Source organism: Otolemur garnettii, unplaced genomic scaffold, assembly GCF_000181295.1.
Source record: "Otolemur garnettii isolate 467f Iridium unplaced genomic scaffold, OtoGar3 scaffold00010, whole genome shotgun sequence".
NCBI classification, from domain to species: domain Eukaryota; kingdom Metazoa; phylum Chordata; class Mammalia; order Primates; family Galagidae; genus Otolemur; species Otolemur garnettii.
The window spans coordinates 10,885,723-10,910,452 of NW_003852405.1; the positions used below are offsets into that span (position 1 = coordinate 10,885,723).

The 24,730-nt window shown below is 38.6% G+C and overlaps 1 protein-coding gene across 3 annotated transcripts in view; it reads right to left on the bottom strand.

Moving 5' to 3' along the window:
* The window catches only part of SNX7 (sorting nexin 7), a 96,315-nt gene that overhangs the window by 24,638 nt on the left and 46,947 nt on the right, over nucleotides 1-24,730 (bottom strand). For all 3 annotated transcript variants that reach the window (XM_003784128.2, XM_003784130.1, XM_012801647.1), the window contains one exon: nucleotides 4,207-4,359. In XM_003784128.2, the coding sequence (XP_003784176.1) occupies nucleotides 4,207-4,359 (153 nt within the window). The remainder of the gene's footprint in view (nucleotides 1-4,206; nucleotides 4,360-24,730) is intronic.

Sequence of the window (24,730 nt, forward strand, 5' to 3'; positions counted from 1 at the left end):
ACTGGACAAAAATTAACTTACTAGAAACCTGGGCCGGCCAGACTGTGAGGAAAATCCCCCCAAGATTTTCACAGAAAGGTAAGGGAGACGCCACATGTGCGATTCAGGGCGGGTGGCACTGATCACAGCAGGTGCTCAGCACAGCATTCACAGAGGAAGCGCGTCCCTGTTATAGGTGCACTGTGACGCAGCAGCTCCCTTTACTAACCGCAGCCTTCATCATAACTTTCTTATAAATTCTCCACCCTTTCTTACACCAAGCTGTCCTTAATATTTTAGGAAAAAAGAAAAAAGACATTAAGACCATCAATAGGCCTTCAAGTAGGAATGTAAAGGAAATCAGAGCTGTTCGTCATCCCCTTAAAAACAAAGGTGATTTCACCAAACTGGCTAGATGGTTCCCTATCATTTTGTGCCCATCCCTCCAAAAGGTAATCGTTCTCTTTTGTAGTTCTTGCCAATTCTAAATCTATTCTAAGGCAATTCCAGAATAGCTGTACTTTCTTCCAACAAAGTCCAGACTACATCTCGACGTCTTAACTGGAAGAAGACACAGGACAGCCAAGGATAATGAGACTGATAAGTTTAATGATATTAAAATTAAGCTTCAGTAAGAATACATTTTTCCAATGCATCATGTGTGCCAAGGGTCCCTTCCTGTCAAGCTTTCCTCACCATTAGCACTGTCAGCATCAACAAAACCAGATCCTCTCGTGTACCTGCAAGGGGACAATTAGAAAACACCTACGCACTTCACCCCGCTTCACCCAACATGACCCGCATGTTTTACTCTTTTAGAATCCCTTCATATTAGAAAGAAGTCAGACTGTAAAAGTACTCTTGTACCCTGTTCAGTGGGACTTTTGGTTTCATTGTTTGGTTATTCTTGTTTTTCTTAAAGACTCAGTATATTTATCCTTAATTATTAGTCACATAAAACAAAATGAGAATCACCATTTTACTCATTCGGAGTTTAGCTGGAGATACCGATTTTGTATTAGGAGTCAAGTGTCTCCCAATAAACAGATAAATCTAAGAACATTTCAACATGATAGTATGAGGTCTGATACAAACTCATACCTCATATTTAGAATCTGATTTTCCTGTCACTTGGATACTTGAATTTTAATTTATAAACAAGCTGAGACCACTTCACTCACATAAGTTAATCCCAAGCCAAATATAGCCTATTTCATCTACCACACCAGGAACAGACCCCTTTGGGAATTTCTCTACATAAACACAGATGACGAGAGCACTTCCAGCAGAAAGTGAATTAACAGGGAAAGGGAGGACTCTGGAGCATTTCACTTTCCTGTATATCTGAGATGTTCTGAGCTTAGTAGATAACCGCAGATGGTTACTGTTCAGGCTTCCGTCTTTCTGCTAAGAATTCTGGATTGTTTAAAGTTCCAACCTCCTTACTGTGTTTTACTGGACTGTTGTACCAAATCTGCTCAAAGATTTTCACATAGGAAAAAACAAAAAAAGCAAAAATGGCTAGGGCTATAGGGGTCTTTTGAAGTTATGCTAAAAAAAAAAACAACAATGATTTCTGCAAATGTACACAGCCAAGATGTGGTATACTTGGTATATTTTTGCAACATTTAGAAATATAATGCACTTAGGGGAATAACAAAAATAGAATGCTCGCCGAATTCAATCTATAAGATTAAAAAGAACATATGTGAGAAGTATAGTCAGAACCCAAATATTCTGTTTGGAGTCCTATGAAATTGTTATCAAGATCCTCTCTTAAAAAAAGGTCTGAATTTGGGAAAAAGTTGGCAGACCTTATCATTTAAAGAAAAATATTTTAGGTATATTTGTCATGTGATTTTTATACCCTAATCTACTTCATTTCACAACCATCATCATGTGTTATATACGCACGTTCTGATTTTTGAGGCATTCTCTTATAAAAGCTCAGCTGGTTTTCACAATTCTGTAATGTCAGTGTAGACAGGTTCTACCATCAAGAGGAGGTAAAGTTACTTCTGTGGACAAACAGCTAAGTTGCAATAAAACCTTTCTTGATAAATGTGCTTTACTAAATGGAAATATTTCAATTCATTCAAAATCTGAGGTTTATGGGAGATTCCCTGAATAAACATTAAGGCAACAGAAAACAATCTTATTAATTCTACCCACAAAAAACAAAATATAACGATAACAAAGCTGAAAGGAGAAACAGTCCATAAATCTGTTCACTAATCTTTAACCCACTAGCATGAAACTCCTGGGCGAGTTCACACGGCTGCTTTTGTTGCTTCAGGAGCCTCCTAACTAGTCTCCTCACGTCCAGTGTGGCTGCACTCCGACCTGTGTACAGAGTGATTTTTCTGAAAGGCAGGTCTGAGATTGTCACTTCCCTGCTGAAAACTCTTCAATGGCTCCCATTTCTCTTAGAATGAAAGATAAAAGGCTAAATTTATAAGGTACTCTTCAGTCTGACCTTTCAACAAAACACCACCTCCTCTCCTCCTCCTTCCAGAAAAAGAAGCTCAGTTACCTGATTGGACATGTTCTCTCCCTCCCTGTTCTTTCGGGGGTGTGTTTTCTCTGCTTGGAACTCTCTCATATCTTTATCTGGAGACGTCTAAGTCATCCTTAGGGTCTCAGCATACACACATCACCTCACTGAGGAGACATCCTCATTCCTTCCCGATTAAGTTAGATGCCCCTGCCATGTCTATGCTGGGATTCACACCACGTTATTATGAGCTCTTGTTTTACACGAGTATTTCCCTCACTGACTCTAACTACATTTGGAAAGGATTGTGTTTGTCTTGCATACTTTGTCTCTCCAGGGTCAGGCCACCGTGTCAGGAGACAGAAGAGGCTCAAGTAACTCGTGTTCAATGAAAATATCAGTATCAGTTAATCTATCAAAATACGCAATATTTCGGGTGGTGCCTGTGGCTCAAAGGACTAGGGTGCCAGCCCCATATGCTGGAGGTGGCAGGTACAAACCCAGTCCTGGCTAAAAACTGCAAAAAAAAAAAAACCATGCAATATTTCAATTAAAGTACCTTTAAATTGATCAGCACTGTGGACTATGAAGCAATTTTCTTAATGTATCAATTTCATATATTCATTAATTCAGCTGAGATAAGAATAAAGATATATTTTGGCCAGGTGCATTGAGCACACACCTATAATTCTAGCACTCTGGGAGGCCAAGGCAGGTGGATCACTTGAGCTCAGGAGTTGCAACCAGCCTGAGCAAGAGTGGGATCCTGTTTCTAATAAAAATAGGAAAAATCTAGCTGAGTGTTATAATCCCAAGTGTAGTCCCTCTGAGGGGAGAGGATCCCTTGCGTATAAGAGTTTGAGGTTGCTATGAGCTATGAGACCATGGCCTTCTGCCCAGGGAGACACAGTGAGACTATGTCTCAAAATAAATAGAAAGAAAGAAAAGAAAGTAAAAGAAGGAAAGAAGGGAAGGAGGGAGGGAGGGAAGGAGGGTAAGCCAGAAGGGAGGAAGGAAGGAAAGAAGGGAGTGGGGGAGGAAGGGAGGGAAGGAGGGAAGGAAGGAAGGAAGGAAGGGAGGGAGGGAGGGAGGGAGGGAAAGTAGGAAGGAAGTAAAGAAAGAAGTTTAAAACATACGTTACAGAAATAGTTTAAAATAGACTGGGTAGCCAAAAGTGATGGTTATAAACTCATTAAAAAAACCCTCTTTGAGGAACTATTAATTATATAGACTAAAAATGAAATATAATCATTTAAAAAGAAAAATGATGACTAGGCTCCTTTCTGAACTTAAAGAAAGTTTTACTCCTTTGGTAACAGAACAGCAAGCTCCTTTGTTGCTGATGTTAGAATAGCAGCTCCAGAAGCCAGGGATGGCCGGGCTCCAGGGTACAGGCCAGAACCGACTTTCTGCTCCCTATCTCCACTTTTCCCCTTCCTTTGTAAACCCTTTATTATATAGAAAAGAGAGAAGAAAGTAGAGAAGACAGAAGGATCATTAGGAAGCATTTTCAGGTGCTTTTAAGAAATTCCAGTCCGCCTAAAACAACAAACTGAGGGGAAAGCCAACACAACGATACGGTAACTAGCAATTCCACTGGCCCTGAGCTGTCCGAGGAGCTTCTGAAGGTGACACTTGGTTCTTTAATAGACTATTTCAACACAGAACACACAGAAAATAAGCAAGAACCCAACTTTTCAAAAATGAAGCACTGTCAGATGTCACTTACTTACCTGTTCGTAATAGTGGATGTTCTCCTCAGCCACGTCTGTAAACGCCGACTTGAGATCATTTTGCATGTTCAGCTTCCACCGTTCCCAGTCTGCTTTGAGGGCATTATTGGCACATTCCACCTTATCTTCAAGTTTTCCAATTTCCTCTGTAAGCTGAATCAGGTCACAGCCAGATAAATTAATCTGTGTATTCTTGCATTAATACATGAATCTATGTATTCTATAAGTCTTCTTTTGGAAAAGTCATTAGTATTTACCACATGTATGCGTTAAAGTAAAAAACACTCAATTCAGTGCGGGCTGGTGAGCAGAGAGGTCTAAGGTTTGCCACCAATTAGAATTTGACCTTGACTAAGTCTCTCAAATCCTGGGCTTCGGTTTCACTATTTATAAAACAAAGAAAATTGAACTAAAAAGTATCTCAAAAGCTTTTTGTACTAACTCATTCCTGCTATCGTTTCTGGTGATAATACTACGTTCAAGTTTTACTCACTCCAGCTCTACAGTTGGGTGCTCATTTTTCCATTGTGCTTAACAGAAAGCTCAATTATCGGAGATGTTATAGCATCTAGGCCCAGGGACTAAATTGCCAAATTTCATTCGGATAACTGGTCAGAAAGGCAGGTTTCTATTTCCACATGCCCAACTCTTAGTCCATGTATGACCTGACAGGCTTAATATTTATGCTTATCCCCACCTGACCCCACCAACCTTGCAGCATGGAATCCATTGATTTATTGTTTTATTTTTGCTTATGCATATCCATTTATATTCCAGTTATTCATATATTCAGCATATATTTATTAAGTGCCTTGTCTATATAAGGCATTTTTCTAGGTCCCAGAGATTTAGTAGTGAAGAAAACAGACAGAAATCCTCTTTCACCAGAGCGTATACTGTACCGGGGAGAGACAAACTGTAAGTGAGATAAATATAATATAAACTATCAGCTGGTGATGCAGGCAAAGAGAAAAAGGAAGCAGAAGGGTGCACAGGGGATGTTAGGATGCTGCAATTTTAGGTAAGTGTCTGGGGAAAGCCTAAATAAGAACATATCACTCGAAAAAATATCACAAGTAGATGTGAGAGTGAACCATGGAATCTCAGTGTAAATGCCTTCCTGCCACAGAGAACAAGGACAGCTGCCTGGTGGTGGAAGGGAGCTTGTTTAGGAATAGGAGAACAGCATGGTTACAGCAAAGTAAAAAAAAAAAAAAAAAAAAAAAAAAAAAAAAAAAAAATGAGGAACAACAGCGAAAAAAGAGGGGAAGAAACGAAATTAGGTCAGAGCAGCAGTGAGTCTCCAGTTCTTACTGAGCCATGCGGTCTAGGGTAAGGTTCTTGGATTTTATTGGGTAAACTCCAAAGCCAAGAAGATTCGAGCAGAAATGACTCTCCCTCTCATGTTCTAAAAAAGAGCATTATATTATATGTCACCACCATTTTATGACTAAAAGGACTTGTAAGAGGTCATCCCATAAGAATTCCTATTTTAAGACGTTAAAATGTAAAAATATATGTCTTAGAATTAACAAATATCTTGTTTCTAAAGCTTGCCTGAATAAACTCGTTTTTTTAAACATGGAATTTCACTTCTCTGTTCATATTTCACTGCAGCCAAATCTGCTTTCGTTTTCGAAAAACTAGACATTTGGTATCATATAAACCTTATATTACCTTGAGAAGATCCATTTCAGTGGTGAGTTTGGTTTGCATGTTTTTAAGTGTTTTTTCACTTTCTGTTCCAGGGTAGAACTCTTTCAGTGATGCCATTTATAATTTATGGGTTTGTGACCTCTTTTAGGTAATTATTTTGTTAAATCTTAGCAAATATGTCTACTGGGATATTATTGAATAACTAAGAATGGATGCTAGGGGATACACTAGAAGTAAAATTGTTAAAAGGCCAAACTCAAAGAAGACCTGGGTCTGCTAGGAAAGCTTAGGAACTGGTTAGAAACCATCGCACCCCTGGACCATGGGACGGAGTTGTGCCATTTGTATAGCCAGATGGAGATTACTCACAAACTGCACCCCCTGCATCTAGAATCAAGATGTGCATTACTAATTGTATTAATAATTACTGACCAAGATGTGGTCACTAACTGTAACCACGCTGCTATTCTCCTCTGCTTAAACTTTGCAGTCTAAAACTACCATGCACTGGACTAGAATACTGGCAGAGTAGCTTTGGGGAAACACATTATCATTCTAAATCATTCATTCTATCTTCCTCCCCTTCCTCACGGGAGCTCAAAATGGTATTACTGCCAGAAGGATTTACAATGAAGAGTTTTCTATTTGCCCTTGTCCATCTGTAAATCCCCTCATTAAAGCCCCTGAAAGAGGTACTCTGGATGGTTGGGGGTCCTGCTGTGGCCCCAAGAGCTACCGCTTTTGTAAGGGAGAAATTAGGTAGTCAGTCTCAGAACCTGGGCCTCCTGCTCACCCACAGACAGGTGCAGCCTTATCAGTACAACCTGGTCAGTGCTGCTCTGGAATTAAAAAGACCACCAGTAGGTTACACTAACCTGAGTTTAAGTCTCATGCTGTGTGACGTTGTGCAAGACTATCTGTTGAAACTGAGTTTCTTCATCTATAAAAATAAAACCCACTTTACAGGACTTTTAATGAAAAGTGCATGAAATAATGAACACTAACTGGTTCACACAGTCCCTGATAACTTGTGCGCTAAATGTTCTCTCTTACCACCACCAATACCCCAAGCAGTATTAGCTGGCTAAACTGAACTGTGCCTCTAGGACTTCAGTCAGTTTCTAGTGATATTTCTTAATCTGTTCTTACCAGTATAGAAGATGATATATATATATATATATATATATATATATATGTATATGTGTGTGTATATATATATACATACTTTAAATACATATGTTCAATTATTATTTTTTTGTGGCTATATCTAAATATATATTTTTTCTTTGATGAGCTCTTCATTATTTCATTTGGAAAAGGAGAAAACAAACGAGATATTTCATCATGGTGAATAATCTTCCCATAATTTCAATCCTAAGAAAAACTAATTGATAATAAACATAAAACATATAATTCAAATTAAGAATGATCAATCAGATCTATATCTTAGATGCCCTTCCTCTCAGTTGATCTTACTAAGTTCTCTAGGACAAAGACTCTGCCTTTTTTTTTGAGACAGAGTCTCACTTTGTCATCCTTAGTAGAGTGCCATGGCGTCACAGCTCATAGCAACCTCAAACTCCTGGGCTTAAACCATTCTCTTGGGTTTAAGGCACCTGGGACTACAGGTGCCTGTCTCTATTTTTTAGAGACAAGATCTTACTCTGGCTCAGACTGGTCTCGAACCTGTGAACTCAGGCAATCCACCCACCTTGGCTTCCCAAGTGCTGGGATTACAGGCGTGGGCCACTGCGCCTGACCAGGACTCTGCATTTTGACTGTGCCACCCACAGAGTTGAGACTCTGACTGAACATACACGTTCAATAAAAATTCAGCAGAGTGGCAGGAAGAGAAGTTAGAAACCTGCCAGGCGAGAGGGAGAAGCCTCCTTCTGCCGCAGTGCCTCACCAGCACCACGTAACAAACCTCAACAACCGCTGGAAATTCAGGTCATACTCTTAACTGCAAAGACTGGGTGAAAACAATTGGAAGCTTGTAGAATTCTTTTCCCAAATATAAGCAGCAACTTGGCCCTCCATTGGCTGAAAAACTGAAGAAGTTAAAGCAACCCTTTCTACCAGCAGAATGTTGTAATGCTGCCAGAATAACAACCAGAAACTGTAGGATAGTGAAGAACTGGTTTATGTTTAACAGCAAGGCTAATGGGTAACTTCCAGCTTTGGTTACAGTCGGCTAGAAATTAGCCACATGATTAAAAACCATTAATAGTAAGAGTTCAAACAAAACAGTACCCTTCTCCAATAGCGAGTACACAGCTATAGTAACAGTAACAGCAGTAATAATGACCATTTATTACATTTCCACCCTGGGCCATTATTTTGAGTTACATGCTTCGCATATATTATTTTGTGTCATCTGAATAAGCATACTGCAACTTTGGTATTATCATCTTCCTACTACAAACTGGGAAACTAAGAGAAAAGAAATGGCATAGAGAGGATTCAAACCAAATTCTGCCTGAGTCAAAGCCACAGGTTCTATTTATACGGATGGAACAGCATCCATCAGGCATTAATGGAACCAGCTTGCCTGTAGCTTTCAAGGTTAAACGGATTTAGCCCTATCACAAAGAGTTTGTAATGTATTAGGGTAAAGATAGGTGAAAATAAAGCAAAAACCAAAGGCTATAATAAAAATAGAATGTGATGCTATCATAATGGAAGGGAAACATTAAAGTGGTATATAGAGATACAGAATGGAGGACTAATTCTGATCATGGGGTAGGGGATACTTTGAGTGTTAATTCATTAGACAGTGACTGAGGCAAGGCACCCCTTGCTGAGGGCATGGCATGAACACGACTGCAGAGACAGTGGGATAAAGACAGTGCTACAAAGTGGGACAAAAAACCAAAAGAACGGACAAGAAGCTGGAGGGGGACACAGGAGGAGAAACAGGAAACGCAGGGGGCAGGAATGGAAGACTGACCACAGAGGCCGGAAATGATACAGAGCACCGCATGGATCTGCAGGGAACGGTAAGCCCGTGACAGATTCTTGAGTTTGGGGTGTGGAAGAATTGCTCAAAAAGAAAGGAAGGGGGAGGGGAAGAAAGGAAACCAAATCACCTGAAATGAGACCAAGGAGATAATCATAAATAGTGGCAGGGAGGGCTGGGTACATTCCCACTCCCTCGCCCAGCAGCTTCCATTCAGCACCCATCTAGCCTGTGTCACAAACCAAACTGGAGGGGGAAGAAATGGATCTGGCCCTCATAGATTTAAGCCAATGGGGAGAAATTAAAAAGCAATTGAAACAAGAAAACGTGAAAGGCGTTTCAATGTTAAGTAAACTGCAGGTGTAAGTTCACATAAGCAAGTTTACCTTGGAGATTTTCAAGAATTGCAGGTGGTTCCTTAGGGTTGGTAACTAGAGTGAGACTAGGGGGATCGCAAAAGACTAAAAGGACAGGAAGACAGGTGGTGTCTGGTCTCAAGGGGGTTTACTTGGGGGTGCTCAGATTTTCATGGAAGACAGTGGCATCACTAAAGGAGCAGAGGGCTGGTGCAGTGATAACAATCAGATTCCTGATGCCACAGGAACTAAGTGGAGAGGACTAAAATGCTGGGAGGCAGAAATGGGAAAATCTCTTCCCTAACCATACAGGCAGATTGGGAAAAAGTCTGGATTGCTGATAAGGTTAGCTGGAAGAACAGGGAGAGGAGACAGGGAGGGCGAGATAGGAGATAACGGCCTGAAAGGAAGAGTGGTAGGTCATACGTACAGAGAGACACTCACTGTCTGGAATAATCTTTCAGAGTGAGGGACGCTGTCATGTAAACACGCAAAACCATTCAGCTGCAGACAAAGCATCAAATAACGTTTGGAAGTCAACAGGAAACTTCTAAAGTAATTCTGCTATTTTAATTTAGGTGGTCTGTGCAAGTTGGGAGGTGATATGGTACCAATTGCACTCAAGCAGAGCTGAATATTTTAAATAATAAAAAATTAGAGACGGCGGCGCCTGTGGCTCAAAGGAGTAGGGCACTGGCCCCCTATGCTGGAGGGGGTGAGTTCAAACCCAGCCTCAGCCAAAAACTGCAAAAAAAAAAAAAAAAAAAAAAATTAGAGATCTATATTTAGAGCAGGGCTCTGATCTTTTGGAAAAGGCCTCTCTCCACTGTCAAGGTTTCCTTCTAGAACAAAAAATGGTGACATACCTCATTTGGAAACTGCTAAAACATTGGTTCAATGAAAAAATGCCTAATCCACCTCATTAAATATATTAACCTGGTTTGATATAGATGTAAAAACTCCTCTATTTGTTGACTGTGACCTCACTTGCTACAATCAATTGAAGATGCTCCTCCTCTTACTTAGATTCTGATAAACCATGTAGACTGACAGTATCATGAGTCAAAATGCATTTAATGTTAGCAACAGCGCAGCCTACAGTCCTAGCACCCAGGAGCCACAATCACGCCACTACAGCCTGGCGACAGAGAAGGATCCTTCTCAAAACAAACAAACAAGTTCCAGGGAAAGGAGGGCAAGACTAGAGAATATAAAAAGAGTCCATGCTTATCAAGAAAACCACCATGTGAGAGTTAGGTATTAAAAACGCAATGGACTTTATTCACTTAGTTAATGAAGTTCATAAATGTTTATTCCTACCTGGAGCATGCGAGCTACTTGGTAGATGTTGTGAGAGATGCAATCTAATGAGCACAGTTGCTTGAGGCCCTTGGGGATAAATAAATCTTACAACACAAACAAACAAACAAAAAACCCCCTAGTATTCTTAAACTGTGGAGTTTTCCCTTATACTTAAAAAAAAAAAAAAAAGGTAGGATTAAACTCTGAATTGTGTTTTACTTACAGAATAAAACTTTGGTAAGCTTGTGCCATGTTTCACTAAAGATTATTAGCTTTATTCTTATACAGTAAAAACAAATTTTCTGATTTTGACAAAGATCAAAATTTTTTGATTTTGACTTAAGGAGCAAACTCAGAGAGGAAGAAATTAAAGTAAAAGATGAAGAAAGAAACCACTAAAAACTAAAATAAGTCCACAATTAATATCAATATACAAATGTTGAAGAAGTATTTAATTACCGTACTTATTACTTCTCATACACAGAAAGTACAGAATCATGCAGAGTGTCAGGTAGAATACAAGATCCGGGAGCTTCGGGTCATAGTCCCCCCACTGGGGGTAGCTCAGGCTCAGCTGAAGGGAGTTTCCCCCGTCCCCCATGAGACTGGCCATATTTTGTTTCTTTGTGTCAATTGTGGGTACCTAGGAAATGGTCTGATGGCTGAAAGGGTCAAGATGTCCTAGGCTCCCCGGACCCAGCTGCATCTTCTCGAAACCTGGGTGACCACGTAATAAATGTTCATAAGTCACATGGGAAAGTGGGGGAAATAATGTGAATGAACAAACAGAAGTAGATCAATATTACCAGAAAATAAAACTAACATCCTCTTGGAATGGGCTCATGGGACCTTAACAGTGATTCAAGTTTGGAAGTACATCGGGCAGCGAACACCACAGGTGAACTCATCTCTCAAGCCCATATAATCATGAATGAGAGGTCTGTCCTCCTTATAACCTCAGCATCGATTTAGGTGAAAACAATCAGAAATTCTTCACTATGTAAGTAATTTTCATCAAAAAGGACTTTTATAAATTTTAATTCTGTATTACTTTTACAAATTGAAATTTCCAAAAACAAACCTTTGCATAAATACAACCGTCATTAGCAACAGATCTAATATTAGAAAAAGGTCACCTAAATCTATATAAACTTGTTAGATTTTTAAACCAAATAATTAGCTAAAATATGAAAAGTAAAAAAAGTCACAGAAAATTACGATAGCATTTATTAACAACGGACAAAAGTGATAGACCATTTTAAAATCTTATAAGAGAAAAAAGATCATTTTTTCTTTCTCAGAAAATGTGATTATGGTAATTATACACAAATGTCTCTTTATAAGTAGAATAGTGGAAATGTGAATTATATTCTCACAAAGTTATGGTAGCAAATAATTTTTTTTACATGTTAAAGAACCACATTCCACAAATATAAATCCCCACAAATATTTCATAGTAAATAAACTAGAGACAAATTCTATAAAATGGAATTACTTACATACTTATCAACAAAATAAGATGTAAAAACAATGTATCCAGAGTGTATATACTAGATACAACAAAAAACATTTGAAAATAATTGGGTTTTTCCTCTTAGAGATTATTTTAATCTCTAAGCACATTTTGTGCTTAAAGATAATGGGCTGGACTTTTGCTCTTAAGACTAAGTTGATCTTTAATGCTATTTCTGGAAATATGTTTCCACTATAATAGCAATAGCATTCAAATTTACTAATAGAAATAACAATTATTTCACTGAATTCACTTGGGTGTCCCGTGTTTTCTTACAATTAGATTTTAGGAGTTTATCTGGATTTTCTGGCAGAAAAGTACAGCTCTTTAGGAATTACTTTAAAATAAATAACTCTGGACTTCATAAGAACTGTAAAGGGGAGCAATTAGTTTTTGGATGGATGGGCACGAAAATGGGGAATCATCTACCCAGTCCAGTGAATCACCCTTGTTATTCAGAGGGCACCATCGAACCCTGATCTTGCTTTTACACTCTTCCTTAGAGGCCTTTGGATCAACTTAATGTCTTTGTTTTGTCTTTAACATACTAAAGACAGTTTGGTAGTAAAAAGGGGCAGGAATGCACAAGAGAGCTGTGATGAAGGGTAGGATCAGTAAAGGGAGCTCTGTCCCAGGGCACACTGCAGATCCTTAACACATGCCTGTTAACTTCTGAGAACCTGCTATTATCAGCCCTGTATGTTACACATAGCATCTCTCCCTTAACTTTCTCTATCATTCTTGGAAGTCGCTTTTTCCACCCCAACCTCCAATCTAGCTGGCTCAACTTTCCGTTCTATAAAAGTAGAATCTGCACACAATGCTGGTCCCTGTAATTCACGGAGTACACTTTGAACACTGTGGGCTAGCTCTCAGCCGTGTTTTTCTTTTCCCTAAGTGGCAAACTACATTTATGGGTTTTGTTTGTTTTTTACATAAAACTTTTAGTTTTTTTTAAGCGTGCTCTTCCACATTCTGTTCTTCACCAAAATGTACTTTCTTATTAACTTTAATGAAAAGAAAAGAAAACTAAATTTGGCATGAGGGTAAATAGTCATTCATTTAACAGATCTTTATTTTTCAGTGCCAACCATGTGACAGGCATTGGCCTAGGCACGCGGCCAAAGGCTCAGGGATGAACAAGAGAAGTTCCCTATCCTTGGGAGCTTACAGTCTAACAGGGACTTAAGCACATCCCTCAACAGGCATTCCCTCTTATTCCATCTAAACCATTCAGAGTCTTAGAGTCTATCAATGTGTTTTCTTCTTTCATAAAATAAGGAAGTACTCCGTAAACTAAATCTTAAGAAATCTAGTTTAACAATATTGTGATACAAATATTGCTCTTAAAAATACATCTTTATGTCCAATAAACATTTCTTTTTGCACTAAATGTCCATTTGCTGACCTTAGGACATATGTGAATATGACAATCAAATGTAATCAACTCCGACTGGCTGACATCCTTACATGCAGGGTATTTCCAAATGCCCAGTACTCTGCTGCATGTGCAGAGAAGTTATATACCTGTTAAGAGGAGTTGTACACCTTTTTTCCTTCTCCTCCTCCTTTTCTTTTTATTAAACTTCAGAAACTTCATAATCACACACATTTATAGGTCAGTGATCTAAAGTGTGCTCTGAAGTCCTATGGGGTCAAGTCTTAATTGTACAACCTCAGCCAAGGTCAGTTCCTTTATTGTATACAATTTCCTCATATGTAGAGTGAGAAAGACAGTACTTGCTTCATAGAGTTGTCTTGAATAATAGGTTAGCAAGGTATTTAGGATTTAAACATTTAATATATTCTAGCATTAGAGTGGCATTCTGGGGCGATTATGAAAAGATTATCATTAGCAGATCAGGAGTGTCCAGACTGAATCTTCCCTCTTAGTCACTTGTCCTATGTTAGGGAGACCCCACTGAGGACCTGCATAAAAAAGGAAGAACAGCCACACAGGAAACAAAGAGCTATTTTATTAACAGTTCAGAAAACTCCCCCAATGCCCCAATGCGCCTGAGAGTGCTCATGGGTGAACTGAACAATATCTCAGGCCAAAGAGTCTAAGTAAGGCCCTCCCCCAAATCTGACAGTTAAGGCCAAAATTCAGAAATTACCTCTATTTTAAGAACCTAGGTTAAAATGTTACCTTAATAAATTATCCCTTTCTAATCCAAGAAGTATTAGTATCCTGCACATTATGACATTCTAAAACACCAAGACAAAATATACAAATGGTATTTTTCCCCAGACTCTGGAAATACTGAGTGCAATTCCTAGTCACTAAAAACCTCTGTCCGGGCACTGAAAGAACCTTCTAGTACCTAAAAGAACCCGTAAAGCGATGCAAAAAGAATAAAACCAAAGACCCCCCCACTTCTACCTCCAAACATCATTTTAGGCCTTTAGTTTTTCTTGCCTATTAAAGGAGATCAGTTTTTAGAAAACATATTAGTTCATCCAACAACTATTTGTTGAATGCTTCTTATGTGCCAAGTACCACACGAGGCACAGTGCCCTTAAGTGAAATGTTCCCCTTCTTCACTCATTCAAATTTTAGAACACTTCCTTGATGGAGACAAATATTTACTTAACATCAACAAGCCCTCCCGGTTCTGATACAGCTGCATGAGGAGACCAATAGGGAACATCTTCCTGTGTGTTTCTCCAATTGGGATTCCTATAACCAATACTCTGTGACAGCTTAACGATTACCAACGTCATGAATAAACATAGAATGTTTATTATAAATATTAGATAGAAGGTTGGTATAAATATTTTGCAGAGATCAGAGAAAAAACATGTTTAAATTAACAAAAATATATTATGGAACAGTGATGTTCAAATGAAACTTTATAACAGGAGACCTAACAGAAATGTTGAGCTTGCATTGGCCACAGATGGACCTTTCTCAGATTTACTGGGGTATATATAACAATTTTTTTATACCACAGAAAATACTTTATTTTGGTAAAAGTGTCTGTACTATGTGCCCCATTAATGTGTTAGAAGCAAATCTGCTTGACTGCTGAACTATACATTTAATAAATAATTGATATATTTTGGCATGATAATTCCAGAGAAGTTAATTGCCGTGATTACCGACACTTTTGTCAGAGTATCAATTATAAAAATTATGGATTGAGAAATCAGCTCTCCTACAGTCTCTTTCTCTAGGAATAGCTGCCAGGATAACAGAAAAAAATATTCAGTCAAATTGTTCTTAATCACTGTGATTTATCACTGCTAAAAACCAATCTATGTAGGGGGGAATTTCACTCACCTCTCTAAGAAAGAACCACCCATGTTGACTAATCATCAATCCTTCATCACTTATCCCTGATAGTCTATGTAGAACAAATGGCAAATAAACATTCTTTATCCTCACTCTGCAATTCTCTCTACTTACAAGTCAAGTCATATGGGTCGCACAATTCAAATCTAAAATCTCTCTAATATTATGACTGAACCCCTGATGTCTAAACAGCTCACGAGGCCTGTTCCTAATGCATTGTTGAAAGAGTTATTCTTCCATTAACAAATAATGACAATCTCACAAAAATTAATCTAGGGTGTAGAAATATATGAGGCTAGCATAACCTGGATACAAAAAAAAAATGACATTTCTGGTGGAAGTAATCATAATTCCAAATCATTCTAATTTAGAATATAGATACAAAAGTCCTTTTAAAAAAGGAGGGAGTCAAATCCAGCAATGGTCAGGTTGGGTTTACTCCAGGGATTCAAGAGTAGTTAAAATGAGTAAATTTCTTAGTGTAAATCACCACAATAAGGTAATAATAGAGGAGAAACACACAATTATCGGAGCAAATATAGAGAAAATCATTCAATAAATTCAACACCTACTTATGAATCAACCTCTCATCAAACAGGAATAGATGACGGCTGCCCTAACCTGATTATAAATATATGGGGGGGGGGAACTATAGCAAACATCATTACCACTGAAAAATATTTTAGAAGAATTAACTTCATAATCAGAAAAAATACAGCAATGTTCCATCACTAATAACATCATAATGTTTTTTTGCCAGTTTACTAGTAAATGGAAAATGAAAAAGAAATTAAAGTTAGTGAATAAGTGAGATAAAATTACCAATATGCACTCATGACAAAATTATCTAGTCTACAAATAAATTTTAAATTTAAAAATAATTTAGGAGGTTTTACATATAAAATAAACATACAAAAGTGAATTATATTTCTATGACTTTGGCCAAAATGTTAGACTATAAAATGTCTTAAGATACAAAGTGTACAATAAATACATACAAAAAAATAAAGTAGGTTTCATGCTTCTCCGTTCTTATGATGCTTTACTAAGAATAATGTGTTCTACTTCCATCCATGTTAATACAAAGGCTGTAAAGTCTCCATTTTTTTAATGACTGAATAGTATTCCATGGTATACATATACCACAGCTTGTTAATCCATTCTTGGGTTGGCGAGGACAATTAATGACAATTAATGACACGGTGGAAGTAGGGGAAGAGAATAGCAGAGAGAGGGAAGGAGGGAGGGGGGTGGGGTCTCGGTGTGTGCTACACCTTTTGGGGGCAAGATATGATTATAAGAGGGACTTCACCTAACAAATGCAATCAGTGAAACCTGGTTTCTTGTACCCTCAATAAATTCCCAACAATAAATTAAAAAAATAAATAAATAAAAATAAAGTACTGGGAATAAAATGTATAGGAGATCTTTTTGGGAAAAGAGTTAAAACTTTATCGAGAGATAATAAAGGAGACAAATAGTGAATTATCTTAAAAAGTATTCTATTTTAAATCTTCTAGCTAGTTTTCTTTAATTTCAGGTTAAATAACGTTTCCTCAGATAAGCCTTCCCAGAACAGCAACCGCATTTATGTAGATTTATGTCGTTTTCCTCTTTTTTGCTATTCCCTATCTCAGGTCAGCCAGGCTTCATTCCCTTAGCATGCATTTGAACCAGCAATTATTTTGTTTGTTTGTCTTGTACTTTTCTGTTGGAATGTAAGCTCTGCCATTCGGGGCCACGAGTCTTTCTCGTCACCATTACTCACAGGGCTTACACTATGAGGCAATTTGACAAATATTTGTAGATGGAATGATTTTAGGAAAGCGAAAATAACCAACGTCTTAACGCAATAACTAAGAAAATGCCATGAAGGCTATGTTAACCAGTTTGATGAAAACATTTCAAATTGGGGCTGTGCCTGTGGCTCAGTGAGTAGGGTGCTGGCCCCATCCACCGAGGGTGGTGGGTTCAAACCTGGCCCCTGCGAAACTGCAACAAAAAAATAGCCAGGCATTGTGGCGAGCGCCTGTAGTCCCAGCTACTTGGGAGGCTGAGGCAAGAGAATCACCTAAGCCCAGGAGTTAGAGGTTGCTGTGAGTTGTGACACCACAGCACTCTACTGTGGGCAATAAATTGAGACTCTGTCTCTAAGAAAAAAAGAATTTCAAATTGTATATAAAGCCAGCACATTGTACCCCATGACCGCATTAATGTACATAACTATGATTTAATTAAAAAACAACAACAACAAAAATAATAATAATAATTCTTGGCTCATTCTTCTCCTGATTTTCTAAGGATTATCTATTTAACACTTTTAAATACTGCAAAAACATAAAATGTGCCTGTACTTTACTTTATAGGCATATGTCACCATTTTTTGGAGCAAAATAACACAATTTAAACATGATAGTTATTCTTACTTAAAACTATCATCACTGCTTTCCTTTTTAAATAGCTTCTCTATTATTTCCTTTTAAGGAAAAAAAAAATCAACCATTCAATTATTTATTCAAATGCTAAAAATTTCTCTTCATCATCAGAAAAGCCTGGAAATTGTCATTTTGAAAAGTTCTTGAAAATAATATACCTAAATATAAAGATTTAGATTGTCACTCCATCAAAGACAATACAGAATTCAAAAATTCATTCTAATCTGACAGCTACCTCTTCATATCAAGTATTAATTAAATTGCAAGGGAGAGATAAGAGGGCTCTTAACAAGAAAATTATATTATTTTCTGATTCATGAGAGAGGTAAAATACGTCTAAAGAAATTAAGCCCTGGATTATTCAGGCTGCTTAGACATACATGTGATTATGAAGCAGTACCTTTTATATTTACTTTTTAATACCCGCTTTTTTAAAAACGTGGAAACCATTTTCCCTGAAACCCACTGCAGACTTTGTTATCCAAATGTAACTTGTTCAGTAACACACGATGCATCTTCTAAAAATGACAAATTGAGTCACAAAACACCCCAAAATGTAGTTGATGCATCACTTTTCAAGCCAGTACCTATGACACCATTAACAATCCTCATAGTCTACAAGTAAATTTTAAATTCAAAAATAAGGATTTAATGATTTCTCGTGACATGGAGGCGACAGAAAGCCAATAATTTACAGGGTCAGGTCACGTTTTAGGAAAGGTAGAAGTCTCCTCTGAATCTTCTGCATTAATTATGGAATGACAAAACCCTAAGACAAAACATACAAATGGATATTTTGCCCTGACTCTACAACAATACTTCCAAGTCACTAAAAAAACGTTTCTAACAAGGTAAAATCTTCCTGTGCTTCCAAACATTTAGGCTTTCAGTTTTTCTTATTTGTTAAAGATCAGTTTTTGAAAATATATCAACATATCTGTTTACAGAATGGTTTACTGCATATTTTAAGCCCACTGTTGAAATGTACTGCTCAGAAAGAAAGACTCCTTTCAAAATATTACTGTTCATTGACAATACACCCGGTTACGCAAGAACTCTGATGGAAAAAAAACAGGAGATTTATGTTGCTGACATAACATTCATTCTGCCACTTATGGATCAGGGAGTCATCTCCACTTTCCAGTCTTATTTCTTAGGAAATACACTGTTCGCAAGGCTACACTTGCAAACATAGTGATTTCTCTGACAGATATGGGCAAATTAAGTCGAAAATCTTCTGGAAGTAATTCACCATTCAGGATGTTATTGAGAACATTTGTGATTCATGGAGGAGGTCCAAATATCCACATTAATGGGAGTTTGGAATAAATTAATTCCGAACTCTCATGGATAACTTCAAGTGGTTCAAGACTTCAGTAGAAGTCACTGCAGATATGGTGAAAATAGCAGGAGAACTAGAATCAGAAGCGGAGACGGAAGAGGCAACCGGATTGCTGTAATCTCACAATCCAACTAGAACAGATGAGGAGCTGCTTCTGTGGATGATCAAAGAACTTCTTGCGATGAAGTCTACTCCTGGTAGAGATGCTGTGAACATGGTTAAGATGACAACATCAGATGTGGAGTCTGACATGAACACAGCTGATCAGGCAGTGGCAGAGTTTGGGAGGACTGGCTCCAATTTTGAAAGAAATTCTAATGAGGGTAAAATGCTATCAAATAGTATCCCATGCTACACAGAAGTCTTCTGTGTCAGAAAGAGCTGGTCCAAGTGGCAAACTTCATTGTAGTCTTACTTGAAGAAATTGCCACAGTTGCCCCAGCCTTCCGAAACCACCACCCTGATCACTCAGTGGCCATCACTGTGAAGGCAGGACCCTCCACCAGCAAAAAGATCACAACTCCCTGAAAGCTCAGCTGATAGGCAGCATTTTTAAACAATAAAGAACTTTTTAATTTAGGTATCCATTTTTTTTAGACATAATGCTATTGCATACTTCATGGATTGCAGGATAGTATGAACATAACTTTTATATGCACTTGGAACCTAAAACAAACAAACAAAAAAATTGTGGGATTCACTTTATTGCAGTGGTCTGGAACCAGTCCACAATATTTTTGACGGATGCCCACGACAAATTAAAATGCACTTAATTTAGTGATATCTGACTGTACTCGAGGGAAAACTACTTGTTCTAGATTTTGTGAAAATACAGTGTTTGCTTTTCAGTACTATTTAAACTATTCATATTTTAAATGACGTATTTTATCATACCATCATTTATTCTCTAATATTTTACACTTTCACACTATTATTTACCAACAGTTTTACTAACACAAGTTCTAGACTGATAAACATTAATTCAAAAAACTTTCTTTAAGGTATATGTAATTTCTGCATGTTCACAGATGAAGAACAATTAGTATCTGATTAAGTTCATGGATTAAGTAAAAGTGAATCAAAGGGCCCTCCAGGCCTCAAATTGCCAGTGGGTTATTGCTGTAAGCATAATGAAATATTTATTGAGTGCCTGAGCAGGGCCAAAAGTGAAAAAGATATGTAATTGTCAGATGGGCACATCTCTTATTAACAGTCTATATTAAAAAGAAATAGAATCTAATTGGAGTTTCAGCATAGGACAGCTGTTTAAAATATTCTATCTACAGCAGGCTAACTACCCCACAAATCCAAAGGACACCATAAGTAGCGTTTCTTAAAATCCCGAGAAGAAATGATTGGAATTTTAAACTACCCCTGTTACTTATCCATCTGTTCCTTTTTCTGTTGCAGTAAGACAGTGTCTAGAGACAGACAGAGCTTCCCGTCTTTCTTTAGAAAATCATCTACAACAATGTTATCCTGCCTCTCTTCTTCCAAAGCCTTTCACTGTCTTTTTCTTTCTTCCACCCATCCACCCTCACCCACCCAGACAGACACAGGCCTGATTCATTAAGACTGTGAGTTTAATAAAGTCCTTTTTTTTTTTTTTCAAAATAGCAAACCATAATATGTAGTTTCTTTCCTAAGCAAATTTCCTTGGCAAAACTTTGAAAGCAGAACATTTTTTTCCCATTGTCCTCAAATATCTCTTGTCTAAGTTTTCTGGGTAATGGTTACATGAGTCACTCGGGATTCAGGTTTGCGTTCACAACAGACACACTGGTGTTTGTGGGTTCCCAAGGAAATAATGAACACCACGTGTTTTGGGGGGAGGGGATTCACAATAGGTGGTAAAAAAAAAAAAAAGGTGTTGTTCTTTGAGATGATTTGTAATACTCTACCTCTAGTTCTTATTAAGTTGTCTCTAACTTAGTCTCTACTAGATTTAAGATGGCTTCCAAAACTGTACACTACAACACGTATAAAAATAGTTAAGACAAGACATTAGTGCCAAGAGAAAAGAAGAGGAAGCAAAAACAAAATGCAGCCGGGGTGAGTTTGATACACAGAAGACATTTGCAGACAGAAGTGCATCAAAATTGGGGCTCTCAAGAGTCAGGAAACAATCATCAAGGGCGAATGAGAAGTGGACAGGGTCAGTGATAAAGCACAGGTTACGCATGCGCTGAAAACACACCAGCCACTCAGGAGAAATGAACGCCCATTGCCGGAGCTGGGCCCTTTCTAAGGCGTCCTAAAAGAAAAGTACTGTAGAAAGTAGCCATTGCTGGAGACGCTCAGCACAGAAGGACGGATGGTTCTCCTTAAAATGACCTTCATTATCCATCACTGGTACAAGAACAAGCGCGGTTTAGTGAAGTAATTCCAGGGGTGGCCCAAACACGACTTTCTGATAGTCTGCTTCAGTATCTCTTCCATTGCCGGAGTGACTAGTGGGGCAGGTGGGGCAGGTGGGGCGGGTGGGGTGGGTGGGGAGGGTCACTATCCAGCTCAAGCTAATTGCTGCCTTGGTTTTCTTTTCTCTTTCCCTTTCTAACAACATGAAGGTCTAACAGGAAGAACTGCAGCTACTGCCTTCCAAACTTTGATGTAAAAGAATGAAAGACCCAATATATACGTCAAACCAAGTTCCTCCAATGTTATTGATAAAAAATGTTTATACCCTAACCTGGGTTGGGAGCTGGGCTAAGGGATGGAATATGCTCATTCAACAAACTCTAGGGAAGATATTACCCACACCTTGGACAGCTGAGTAAACTAAAGCAGGGAACATAGCCTATCCCAAACCACAGAGGCAGTGAGTGGTCCACGGGCCACACAATGCCGGGGTTTAATCATACACAACTCCACGATTGGGATTAGGGCCTTATACAAATGCTTCTCAGAGACTGCTCTGCTTGAGAGTGCCAGAGCACAAAAATAAACGGTTCAGGAAAAAAAGCCAGTATGGTAAAATTCCAACTAGAAATTCCAGACTCCACAGACTCGTACTGGTAGGGTAGATGTGGGTCTGTGGCTGTGCATGTGTGTATCGTGTCTGCTCTGGGTTAATTCTGATGGGCACAGTCTCACTCCACGTGACTGGTCTGATCAGGACTTTTCACGTCTGGCCAGAGACATGAGTGAACGTCTGCCTTGTAGGATACACTGATAAAAGGCCAAGCCTCTTTTTCTCCTGCTGTCGCTGTGGCATTCTTCGCTGCTGTGTGAATGTGTGTGCATACACACATGGAGGAGGGACACACACACAGTTGCAAACAGACAAACAGATGCAGAGGAGAAACGTGGTATTAGAAAATGAGGCATAGTGAAAGGAATGTAGCTTTTTGAAAAGGTTAGGAGAGGTGAGCCAGCAAGTACCTAAGAAAAGGAAGAAGGAACCTTCACCTATAACCACAAAAAAGCTTGCTATGTCAGAACTACTTTTTTTCTTTTTCTTTTCTTTCTTTTGAGACAGAGTTACCCTGTGTTGCCGTAGGTAGAATGCGGTGATTTCACAGTACACAGCAAACTCAAACTCTTAGGCTCAAGCGATTCTCTTGCCTCAGCCTGCCACAATGTCTGGCTTTTTTGTTGTTGTTGTTGTTCTAATTTTAGTAGAGGAGGGATGTCACTTTTCTGGTGGGTCTCTTGAAGTCAAGAGACCCAGATCCATGCACCTCAGTCTCCCACAGTGCTAGGATTACAGGCATGAGCCACTGTGACTGGCCAAAACCATTTCTTTAAAGTTTCTGAGAATCAGACCCTGAGCAGCATGTGGACGCTCTGAAGCTGCAGAGTGAGCTGCCAAGCTCCTGGTGGTCAGTGGTCAGGGTTCCTGGGCCCAGCCCATGCCTCCACCCCTGCCCCATGGCTGGAGGACTCTGCCCTGCTCTGTGGCCGACTCGGCCTGTGCGCCTCAGCAGCCAGTTGAACCTCCACTGCTTCGATCAGATTCTGAATGCCAGAGAGCAAAGTGTCTATTTGATGAATTTGAGGAAATCAGGAATTGTGAGCAAGCCAGCTTCTCTGGAGGAGACCACCTGTGAGAGACTAGCAGAGGAAAGGCTAGATTCCTTAGCAGAGTTTTTTTGAAGACCTTATAGACAAGCCGCACACATTTGAGGACTATAACGTCTTCCCAAATTTAAACTGGGTGGAGATCTATGAACCTATGTGATCAACAGACTCCAAACAAGCAAATCTGGTTATCTTCTCCATCCAGCGGGCCCAAGCATAACAACCGGACTGGCAAAAAGTGGGTGTACTCTCACGATGCTGTGTCTCCATGAGCTGTGGGCCAGGTTGCTGGCTGAAGCCTTAAAAACCAACCTGGAATTATCTCCCTTGGTCTACTCTGCAAAAGGCACTTGAGACCCAGCCCAGTTTTTAAGAGATTAAGGCTGCCAGGCCAAGACTTCAGCCTCCTTCTGCAGCTAAGTGTCTGTGCTCCTGTTCCTGCTTCTGAGGACAGTTGCACTATGTGTGACAGCCCTATGACAGGAATGCATTGTCTTCCACCCTGTCCCTCAAGTCCTGGTGTTTAATTTCTACAGAGGCTTTTTAAAAAAATTTCTCTCTGATTTCCTCCCTCCCATGCACACCGTATCCCTTAAGGTTGTCTACGGATACCCTAATATGATAACCTCACAAAAAGAAAACTAAGAAGAAGAAATTCCAGGAGGGGAAAATAGTTTCCCACAATTAAAAAGGAGGCAGTATTTCTCTGCATAGCCTTTAGGACACTCTCGAATCATTATAAAATTAATAACCACAATTTGAGGATGAGAATAAAGCACTAGTTCAAAAATAGCACATCATGCAGAATAAGGAGCAGTTTGAATAAACTCGGTGTCTGTTTGTGTCTACCGAGTACGGCTGCGCACAAACCCTGACTGTGATGATCTTATGAAAATGCAGTTTTTTTTTTTTTTTGCTCACATAAAAATACTGCTAAACAGCCCTGGCATTATATCTAGATCCAACTTTACGATTCTATGCACATATTGCTAAATGTCAAATGTATTCATATTCATTTATATCTGAATGCTGCTTTGAGTGGAAAACTATAAATCATCCATTCAAAAATAAAAATAAAATGAATATGCAGCATTATTTAGCACCACAGATGAACCTTATTTATTTTACAGTTAAGCAGCGAAGTGAATAAGCATTTTCAAACAGTAGTTCTGACTCCAAAAACTTGTAACAAAACTGCAAAACCCACAAGTTTCTCCAAATATCTGAGTTGTACTCATAACCTCAGTTACTATTACACCGCTCTCCCCAGTCATTCTCTCGATTTTCATATAACAATATCTACTACATTGAATATCTTCTTTATTGGCACACACAATTCAACTAAGTATCTCCTGAAATATTTTATTATCTGTACTTAACTATTCTATATCAAATTGTTTTTATAAATGCCTCGTAAATGGAGAAGTGGTGAAAAAAGTTGAATATCCCTAACTAGATCTCTTTATCTAGTTTATCTACTGAGACAACTGCCCATCACCAGACAATGCTTCACTTGACCCATCATTCCCTCTCTGATTCTTCCATTATTATTAATCTATAAAAGTCGCAGTATCCCAGTGCTTAGTCCTCTTCCTTCTCTTTCTGTAATTACCTCAGCAAATCTCTGGCTTTTTTTTTTTTTTTTT